The 10,700-nt window shown below is 44.8% G+C and overlaps 1 protein-coding gene across 3 annotated transcripts; it reads right to left on the bottom strand.

The window, feature by feature from the left end:
* Positions 1-7,872, bottom strand: TMUB2 (transmembrane and ubiquitin like domain containing 2). 3 transcript variants are annotated; one of them, XM_054992571.1, is made up of 3 exons: positions 7,809-7,872; positions 4,580-5,137; positions 1-3,386 (listed from the first exon to the last, which is right to left on the bottom strand). In XM_054992571.1, exons 2-3 carry the CDS (start codon positions 5,128-5,130, stop codon positions 3,032-3,034), a joined length of 906 nt encoding a protein of 301 aa, XP_054848546.1. In that variant the 5' UTR covers positions 5,131-5,137; positions 7,809-7,872; the 3' UTR covers positions 1-3,031. The 3 variants fall into 3 exon arrangements, with proteins under 3 accessions (XP_054848546.1, XP_054848544.1, XP_054848545.1); XM_054992569.1 differs by having other exon boundaries at positions 4,580-5,239; positions 7,804-7,836; XM_054992570.1 differs by lacking the exon at positions 7,809-7,872 and adding an exon at positions 6,429-6,710 and having other exon boundaries at positions 4,580-5,239.
* Between the last annotated feature and the right edge of the window lie 2,828 nt (positions 7,873-10,700).

Here is a 10,700-nt window from a genome sequence, read left to right as displayed (position 1 = left end):
TGAGTTTCAGAGTATTTTTTTAATCAGAGGATGCCAGTATTTTGTACATATTTTGGTGTAGATGACTGCTCCATACAGATCCTTTTTAGGATGCAACAGAGAATCCAGAGTTCTGAAGAAACCCCTGTGGGGGGTGTCTTGGGCTTTAACTTCAAGAAAACCCTAAAGTTAGCATTTCCAATGTAAATAAAGAGGTCTGTTGCAGAAGCTCCTCTTTCATGCGGCTATCCTCCTGCAGTTTGAATCAGAGTCACAGTCCAGTTCCTTGTGAATGCCAGAACACTCTTAATTTAAAATTAATGCAGGGCTTGGTGTCTGCGCAAAACAGTGTAGCCTGAGACTGTGTAGCCTGAGAATTTCCCTTATTTTAAAAATAATACCCATGTCTGAGGCTGCCAAGATCAACTCAGAAGCTTGAAAGCATAAAGCCCATACCTGGCAGTTGAGGGCTCCCAGTAGTTGAGTGCAAAGGACCAGCGCTCTGTATAACTCCTTACCATGCTTCCAAAATTGAGATTGATTATACAAGCTAAATAGGTACGTTCTAGCTTAGTTAATATAGCCAGTTCACAGAACTTTGGTTTTCTTAGCACAGGATGCTTACATCAAGAGTTGCTTCTCTCCCCTGCCCCGCCCCACCCCATTCTTCCTGCCACTGTTAATTGTATTCTTCAGGTAATCTTCAATCTTTCCCTTTATGGGGACCACCTTTTAATCCCTATGTGGCAAAAGCAGACCTACTAAACTGCAAGCATATAAGGTCACAGTCATGGGACAGGAAGAAGGGTGGACAGAGTTAATGACCTCATCCATGTTAAGACCAGTGCAAGGGACAGTAGCCCAACGGAGCCAAGGACAACTTATGGCAGTACAGTACCAGACTGTGTATCACTGTGAAGAACAAACCAAGGCAAAATTCTTAACTGTTACAGAGTAGCCTTGCCCTCATAGTTCTGTTCCTCTCAGCTTGCATGCAAAGAGAGGAGGGGCCTGGCATGCTTACGAGCAGGTCTTTTCCACACAGCCACTTCAGCACTGGAGGTTGCTGAAGGCCAGTTTTAGATCATAGGGTGGTAGTGTGTTGTGTGTGGGGGGGGGAGGGACAGCCCCCTGCAATCTGCATAACGGGGAAGGTCGCATACATGCGTTGACAGTCTTTTTGCTTTGCTTTCAGTTATCATGTGCAAAGACCACAGCTATGCTAAACATAAAAGCCCCCACCCACTAACCCAGCTATGCAAATGTGCAAAAGTTACTAGGGTTTCCTTCTGCCCATTGCTCCAACAAAAAATATTAGCCCATCAGTTAGCCATCTGTGGTGCACTGGAGGAAAGAAATGGCTCTTCCACATGCAAAAGCATGTCTGCCTGGTGACTTGGAAAGGATTCTTACTGGCTGCAGAACAGCTGCTCAAGAGCTAACTTTTATTCCCCCTGTACCTTATAGGCAATTTGAATTAACTGTTGGAGAGGGAGGGAAATCTCCATGGATTTTTTTAGTAAGAATACATAATTATAGGTTTACATAATGCCTCATTTGTTGAATCTTTCTACAAAAGCCTCAATTTTAAAGTTGTGGCCAGTAGTGAGATACTAGTTTTCATGTAGTCTTAAGGTGTAATTTTTGTTGCTGGCTATCCAAAGTGGGCTTCTTTCTCTAGTGTTGGGGACTAGAAAGTTAACTCTCTTTCCTCTCACTTTCCATCCTCACCATTAAATAGATACGGGTTTCAAGAGATTTTGTTTTTGATTGTGGGAGGGAGCTGGGAGATCTGGTGAGTGACTTATGTTTATCCTGCAGCTAATCTTGTTGATGCTAAGGAAGCAATTATATCATGGGTGCATTATTGGAAAGAGCTCAACCCACGCTCTGTTTTTTAGTTACTGAATGTTGCAGTGAATGCCAAGGCATTATCTTAATACTTGCACCAAGTTTTCTCTGGGCTTCATACAGAAGGGAAACTGTTCCTGAAAAAGGAGGACATCAGCCAACACCCAGTACACCATCCACTCATGTAAATTATCCAACCTGATTACAAAGACTGGACAGGAAATCCAAGCTGAGCTGGGATCATTCTTCCACACAGCAGATGTTCTACAGTGTTAACAGCATTCTTGGGAGCTACCTTGGGAAAGAATGGCATACTTTTTGGCTCTTCACAGGGCCCTTTGGTGGCTGAAGCATATGCAAAGCAGAGAGATGATCTGAGCTTGGTGTCCATGCAGTTAAGGTGTGGTGTGGCCAGAGCTTCAGAATGACTCACCAAAGCCTTGGAGGGGGGGCAATCTGCTCAACCGCAGGGAAGAGAGAAAGATATTAGCACTGCATGGTTGTTGTCAGGGAGACAGCAAGGACTCATTGCTTGACTATCGAAGAAAAGGTTGCAGTAAAGTACAGCAGAAAAGCAGGTGCCAAGGCCATTCCTTCCAAGTTTTCCAAAGCAGCAGTAAAATAAAGAGAGGTCAATGCTTGGCTAGAAGCCCTTTCCTCTGGTGTGAGGCTCAGAGACGGTCCTTAAATACATGAGTGGCAAAAGCTGGGCCTCAGGAGGATCAGGTTATCTTACATACTCTTCTGAATACTTGGCAAGTTCCTGGTCCTCATGGTTGTGGAGAAAAAGACACAGTGAAATGAAGCCACATCTTTCCCCCCCAGTAAGAGAGAAGCCAGAAGACATATAGGCAATGCTTCTAATAGCTGGGGAGTGTTTAATACCTGGGGTAGGTGGTGTGAAGTCAAAAAGCAAGTCAATAGGGACTGCCCTAATAGTTGTCCTACTTTTGCCTACCTTCCACCATCAGTCTTCAAAAATACCCAAACTGGGTTACTTCAAAAATATTTACTGAACTTCCATAGTTTCTAAATTTAAAAGTCCGCAGGGCTCTTTCCCTCCACTATCTCCCATTAATGTAGAATTCTGGAGAAGAACTCCCCCCCTCAAATTACTTGCGGGGTAAACAAGAGAAAAGTGTGAAGAGAGAGGGTCCATGCTTAAAGGCCAGCCAAGGCCTTTCCCCCAATGTGTTGTTGCTCACCGTCCATACATTCCAAAAACAAGGAAACTGAAAAATACGGTTACCCCCACTAAGGAGATGGTAGCTGGGGCTGTGAACAACTGGCGGTAGTTGAGGCGGAAATACCAGATGACAGCCAGCATCACCACGAACACAGGAATCATCAGATTGCCCATGTTCAAAGCAATCCCTCCAGCCTCTGAGGGTGCCACCATGGTGTCTGGAACGGCCGAGACGGTGGTCTGAGAGAGGTGGCAGTGGATGACACAGTTGTCCAAGATGTTGAGGGAGCGGAGAGTCCGGGCCTGGTCCTGGAGAAGCTGGCCTTGATAGATAAACTTCATCTGGTTCTCCTGGCCAGGGAAGTATTTGCTTTATACAAAAAGGGAAAACACAGAGGTAATTACATAGAGCAGAGTGCTGATGGGATGTTTGAAGATGAGCAACAACGAAGTTTGTCCTGCTGTAAGTAGTTTTAGACACTTGCCAGAGGCAATGTAGACTGCAGAAAAACTAGAAGAACCCCACAGAAAAGTTACAGCCGAAGCTGCAGCATGTAGCTCTTCCTCTTAGTGACACCCCACCTGTGTCCCCTCTATTTTATCCTTACAACAACTTTGTGAGGTAGGCAAGGTTGAGTGTGTGACTGGCAAAAGGTAAACCAGGCAAACTTGCAGAGCAGCGTGGAGATTTGAGCCCGGGTCTTCCAGAAACTAGTCCAGCACTCTAACCACTATACCACACCAGCCCATTAGCGCAGCTAGCGCCCAACCTATCTCGCAGGTCTCCTGCCACTCAAAAGGGCAAGACTCATCAGCAAGATTCCAGGCCCCCACCAGCACATGTTGCAGCAGCAAACTTCAGCCTATCAGTCTCCTTGGACCACTTGGCTAATGAAAAGGAGTCCTTTCCCATATTTCAGCAACAGCCAGTCACTCTGCAGCAGTTGCAAAAGGGGAGGGAGAAAGAAGACCTCAGCCCTGGCCTTATCTTGGTCTATGTTTTCTTCCCTCTCCTTAAAAATAAAGCAAAAACTATTTACTTCTTTTGCCAGTCAATTTTCAGATGCAGAAGGAAGCATTAAAAACAACCCAACTATGTATGTACCCCATACTCAACCACAAGGTATTTGCTTGCATTCATGCCAAGTGTTTTTTGGGGCCTGGGTACTGGACTGCCCCAGTTCTCAACTTATTGCCCTGATCCAATAGACTGAATGGGCAGTGTGTGACAGCTGAGTTGCTGTAGTGGCTAAAAGTCTAATCAGTGTCCTAGGAAGTCCCCAATTTTATCCTCTTAGACTGAGTGCCCGCTGGCAACAAGCCTTATATTGTACAATTGTTACAAAGACTAGAGAGATCATGTACTCTTACTTTTAGCTGTATCGACAAGCTTGTACACTGAGCACTGTTAATATTTGGATGTGGCACTTTGCAGACAGATTTCTGCTGTTGCCCTTAGTTCTTTATTGAAGGAGAAGAGCTGTTATGGAACTGCTCAGCAAGTAGAGTCAGCAAGAGTGTGCATATGCGCACACATGTGTCTTCAGAGCCAACACCACTTACCTCTTGAGGATGCCAACAGTGTCCTCTGGCCTCACTGTGGCCACCTCCTCTGTATCATTGAGAAATTTCAGGCGCACTTTGATAAACCCTGGATTAGGTCCACTTTCCTCTGTGACAGGTGCTGTGTGGGGAGATCCTTGATGCTCTGGGGAGACGGCCATGCTAGAAAAGGTCCTTTGGGGAAGACCTTGAATGTCCAACAGGCGGTCCAGAGTAGCATCTGAACCATTGCTATTGTCCCCTTGCTCAACAGCAGGACCAGAGTCAGGGGCAGGGCCCTCTTCTGCCTTCTCTTCAGCTCCTTCTGTAGCACCCTGGGGCTCAGAATGTTCTGATGCCACTGAATTCCCCACATAGTGCTCAATGGGGCTCAGGTGGATCACTGATGAGTCTCCAGCAGCCACAACAGTTCCCAGAAGAGGGTTGCCACTGTCGGCAACATAAGTGGAAAGCCAGGAGAGAACCAGGGCCATGATGAGGACTATCATGCCAGCGACCACTGTTACTTCATCCCCCACACCTTCGATGATGGTCATTTCAGGGGGCTCCATTTCTTGGCTTTGGGTAAAAAAGCAAAAGACAAGGATGGAACCTCAGTTCTGGGTATGAAGGGGATGCAGTCAGATGGCATCAGATGAAGAGTTACATAAATCTCTCCACCTACAATCATGAGAGAGAGAGCACACGCACACTATGAGTGAGGAGACAGAACCTGTTTTCCTTAAGACAGACAGACCTGTTATGTTCCCTTTGCCTTTCCTCCTTAAAGGTAAAAAATGGGAATGTGAGGAAAAGTGGTTCAAAATCACGCCTTTTTGTGTGTATTACACATGAGGTTTGATTTTTACTAATGCTCAAGGAATTACTATATATATAGTAACAGCTAAGGCGAACTCATTTGCTCACATACTAATAATACTGTATGTTATGTCTTCAGAATGTTCATGTTTTCTCTTTTTTTTTTACTAGTGTCCATTCTCTGTACTATTATTTGAAGACTAATCTAATATTAATTGTCAGCTCTTATCTCATATGTCCATCATCTTTTTGGGGTTGCCACTCTTCTTACTGGTCTTCTTATGCCTTTAACAGAAGTCCAGTGTACAGAAACTAAGCTGGTGAAACTTTTCAAATCACTTAATCACCATAACAAAAAATGCATCGGTCGTAAGGGCACAGGAACACAGCCAGTACCAAAAGCTGTAACCCCTCCTTTTCTTTGTCCCAGCCAGAGTTCAACATTTGGCTCACAGCATCTTCTTAATGACTGGGGGAACAAATATACATGTGGGACTACTCCTGTTGCTGATGACCTCTTGGTGAACACAGTGAACAGGCACTTTGGCTGGGCTGTTTATCCACACTTAATCGGAGAAGGCAACAAGGTCACCATGTTGTCCTCCCCAGTTTAAAGATCTCTTGTCCCACCCCCAATCCACTGCACTTGGCATGATGCAGAAATGGGTGTCAAGCAGCTCCAGACTTCCAGAAGCCTTTTCAAAAGGCCGTCACAGATTGCCAGAAAGCCAGATGACAGCTTCTCTCTCTGTGTGTGAACACAGCTCTGCTTTCTGTCAGGCCTTTGCATCTCTTTGCCATTCCCTCTTCTAAGACTATTTCCACACAAGCATGCAGCCTATCTTCAATTCCTGTTCCTCAGTCTTTCTTGTTTGCCTGTCTGCCACCTGATCTTGATTCCTACAGGTCCTCTTTATGCTGTCTCACCACCAGATGCCTAGGAAAGTGCTGTGATGGCCAGGAGCTGCAGCCATAATCTCCTCCTCAAATCCCTCTCTGAAATGTTGTCAAGCCTGCTGGCCTTCTGGAACTCTTTAGCTATAATCAGTACCTTTAAACACAGTTCTTCCTGTTTGACACCTGCAAATTCTTCCTAATGCTCTCTCTCTCTTCCACGCCGACCAATAGTGTTATTAATAGCAGAGCTGAAGCACTGTTTGTACACAGAGTTCAAAGATGTATGCCTCATATCTCTGGAATTTTTTTCTTCTGTTTGCTTGGTAAAGCTACAGTCTGAGAATTTCTCTGATACACAAAGCAATTATTTTTAATGCCCTGTACAAGGTGACCAAATGTCTCCTTTGTCAGAGGCCTTTCTTCTTTGAGAGGTCAGGGTTCCACTTCTAGCCAGTAAAATAATCTGGAACAGCTGTGCAAAACTGGCAGTCCTGAGCAGTCCCAAAGCTACCTGCAGTTGGAAGCAGGCCTGCTCAATCTATACAAAGTGAATGAAAGAGGGCAAGTCAGATTAATGAAGATATGGTTACCAACTTCTAGGCAGAGCCAGGAGACACCCTTCCCACCCCCAGAAAAACAACAGATCTGCAGACAACAGAGATCAGTTCCCCTAGAGAAAATGGCTGCTCTGGAGGGTGGATTCTATGGTATCTCATACCCAAAACTCAGCCCACCACAAACTCCATTCCCAAATCTCTAGGAATTTCCCAACTTGGAGTTGGCAATGGTAAATGAAGAACAGGAGGGGTTTTGCAAAGCATTCAACCAATAGTTAGTGCCTGGACTGCCTGGCACTAAGGGGTCTTCTTTTTATGTTTCTGTAGTCTGCTGTAGCAAAATAGAAGAGCCCCAAAACACCTTCAAGACAGTTGAAGATAGTTTTATTTAGGACTTTATATGATTTAGTTTTTCTTTTTTACTGTTAACCTTAAACTGTGATTTTAAATTCTGGTTTTTAATGTATTTTTATGATTGTTTTTATACTGTAAGTCATCTTGAGTTTTTGTAAAGTAAAAAAAGGTAAAGTAAAAATGTTTTAAATAAACAAAAGTCTAACACCATTTATTTCAATATGAACTTTTGTGAATCACAGCTCACTTCTTCAGATAGATAAGAAAGCTCATTTTGCAAGGTATACTTCTATTGAAATGGCAGAAATCAAGCGTAAATCTGCCTCTATAAATATAAATTAGCAAATGTTCTTTTTCCCGGTCCTCTGGTTTGGTCAGCAGTAGACGGTCACTCTAGCCCGGGGGGTGGGGCGCGGAGCTGGGCCCACAGCAATGTAAGAGAGGCAGAAGAACTGGGAGGCGAAGAGGCCCCCTGCAGCCATGGACTCCAACGGAGCCGGGAGGGGGGCGAGGAAGGGCTGCAGAAAGGGAGCCGACTCTGAGGAAGGGGCCTTATAACGGAGGGGCTGGGGCTTTATAAGCGGGGAGGGGGCGGGCGCGCGCGATGCTGTCACTCACCTTACCTTTCCTTTCCTTCCTTCTGCTACTCAGAGGGAAACGACACGTCACTAGCGACCGCCGCTTGCGTCACCCAGAGACGCGCCGCACTACGGAAGGGGAAGGCTGGTTACTATAGCAGCGGAGGGCGATACCGTATAAGTTCTGCGACGAAAGAAGCACACAAAATTATATTGTTGTGGAACTTCTCACCAACAATGTGGGAGGCCGAGCGGTAGCAGAGAGTAATGCGGTGCCCTCATAACAATGAAGCCGGTCAGTCCGGCGCCGCTGACCGGCCGAAAGGGCCCGGCGACGTCACTCCGGCACTATTGAGCCATGACGTATAATAGGCGCGCCTCACAGGGGAGGGAATCTAAGTTACTGTTGCCAAGTCGCCGGCGGGGAGGGACGGGCTTTGTTTTTGTTTTGCTTTTAAATGAAACGGGGGAGGGGGGAGCAATTATTAAAGCTTTTTATGGCATCCATGCTAATTAAGGCAGAAAGGTAGGCGTGTTGTAGCAAAAATAAAGCGGCGTTGTTTTGGTGTCGGCTGAAAGACTGACATTTTAGTCAGAAACCGCCCCCTGCCGGTTGCTAAGACTTTCAAAGTGTGTAAAGAATAGGAACAACAGAGTCAAAGGGCTGTGAGATACAGGGCTGTAAAATTCAAATCTGAGGAAAAAATAGGCACCTTTCATTAGAACATGCACAGCTGTAGTGAGCGTAGGGTTGCCAGCTCCAAGTTGGGAAATTCCTGGAGGTCTAGGGGGTGAAACCAGGAGAAAGTGGGGTTTGGAGAAGGAAAGGACCTTGGCATGGCATAATTCCATAGACTGCACCCCCAAAAGTAGCCATTTTCTCCAGGTGAACTGATATCTGTGGCCTGGAGACCAGTTTTAATTCCGGGAGATCTCTAGCCACTACCTGGAGGCTGGTAACCCTAAGTGGGTGCGGAAACCCAGGTTTTGCTAAAAGTAAACAACTACATTAAGAAATCCCAAGCTATATGGGCTGTACAGTTAGGCTGGCTTCGGAAATACTTGGAGATTCAGGAATAGTGCCTGGGGAGGATGGAGCAGAATTTGGGAAAGGGACCTCAGCTGGGATTTGGGACCTCAGAGTGAGTCCACTCTGAAGCTGCTGTTCCCGACAAGGGAACTGATCTCTGCAGTCTGAAGATGAGTTGTAATTCTGGAAGAACTTCAGGCCCCATGTGGAGGTTGTGAACCCCACTAGCTCTAGCCCACAAACGATTATGCTGGAATAAAAATTTTGTTACTCCTTAAGGTGCCACAAGACTCCTTTGTTTATGGTATGGAGATAATAAACATGATCAATAATAAGGGCTACTGATTAAAATTGCTGCTTAAACTTAAAAGAGAGAGCCATGCTCAAAACTATATGTATTTTTGTTTTTTAAAAGGCACAAAGGCTTAAGAAATGGGTGTAGTAGTTAAGAGTGCAGGACTCTAATCTGAAGAGCAGGGTGTGATTCCCCACTCCTCTGCTTGAAGCCAGCTGGGTGACCTTGGGTCAATCACAGCTTCCAGGAGCTCTCTCAGCCCCACCCATCTCTCAGGGTGTTTGTTGTGGGGATAATAATAGCATACTTTGTAAACCTCTCTGTGTGGGCATTAAGTTGTTCTGAAGGGTGGTATATAAATTGAATGATGTTGTTATAAAGATGAAAGCAAATAACACAGTGAAAGATTTGGGTCAAAATCTCAAGATTTTGAGAAACTTTCTCCAGATTAGATCAAAGAAACAAATTCATGGTTGCTTTGCATGATTAATATCTTAATATTCCTGATAATGATGCAGAAACCTTCTCTACCAGTTCACAAAAGCCAGGAAGTAGGTACAGTTTTTCAAACATTATTGATGTGTGCTCCACTAAGAAACTTCTTGTTTAAAGAGGCAGGAGGAAAGCTTGAACACATCCTGCTACTTTCTACTGAATCAGACCATGGATCCATCAAGGTCAGTGTTGCTGCTCAGACTGGCAGTGGCACCCAGGGTCTGAGGTACCCTTTCACATTACTTGCTACTAGAGATGCCAGGGACTGAAGCAGGGGCCTTCTGCATGCAAAACAGATGCTTTACCAGTAAGTCACAGCCCCTCCCCTCAAATCTTTTGAAAGCTTAATTCTTGCTGGTTTTGCCAGTGTTGTAGAATTGTTAGAAAGTCAGGCTAGGAGCTGGAAGACCATGGAAGCTTGCTGGGTAATGTTGCTCAAGTCACACACACTTCCCCTAATTTACCTCACAGGGTTATTGTAAGGATAAAATGGTAGTAAGAAGAAGGATGTACGCTCTCTCCCACTGGGGAGAAAGGCAGGGAAAACAGGATTGCACTTACCTGTAACTGTTCCTCATCAAGTGGGCTTCTGTGTACTGTGCTTGTGCTCATTGGGTACTGTGCTTGAGCCACAAGTTGGAGGAAAGCTTCATAGGCTGGAAGAAGACTTCAACTTTACAGAAAGGAAAGATGGTGTATAAATGTTCTAATAAATAAATGAATAAACTTTACTAAATGGAGTAGTTGAATAGGGGTAGGAGCTACCCCATTAACTAGACAGAAAAACACATTTCATTTTAGTTCATATGAACTATTAATATCTGGAGACTTGTCGCATCTTTGGGGGAAGATTTACAAAATACTTCCGCAATACCAGACAGAAATGGAGCAAGTTAAAACATGTATGATAAAATAGATGCAAAATTTTGGGGAAACTATTCCATTGGAAGTATGGGAAAATTTATGGAGTAAGGACATAAAATTTACAGGTTGCCAGTTATTGAGAGAAAATTGGTATAAAATGTTCTTTAGATGGTACATTACTCCCAAAGATATTGCGAGGATTAATAAGGGTCACAGTGGATATTGTTGGAAATGTCAGAATATGGATGCAACA

The sequence above is a fragment of the Eublepharis macularius genome, chromosome 12, assembly GCF_028583425.1.
Source record: "Eublepharis macularius isolate TG4126 chromosome 12, MPM_Emac_v1.0, whole genome shotgun sequence".
Classification (NCBI taxonomy): domain Eukaryota; kingdom Metazoa; phylum Chordata; class Lepidosauria; order Squamata; family Eublepharidae; genus Eublepharis; species Eublepharis macularius.
The sequence above is the reverse complement of the archived record's forward strand: the minus strand, read 5'-3'. Positions and strand labels throughout refer to the sequence as shown.

Coding starts and splice junctions, on each gene's coding strand:
- TMUB2 (XM_054992571.1), bottom strand. CDS start 5,130: ATGGAGCCCCCTGAAATGACCATCATCGAAGGTGTGGGGGATGAAGTA. Junction 3,387..4,579: donor ACTGTTGGCATCCTCAAGAG/GTAAGTGGTGTT, acceptor TTTTGTATAAAG/CAAATACTTCCCTGGCCAGG.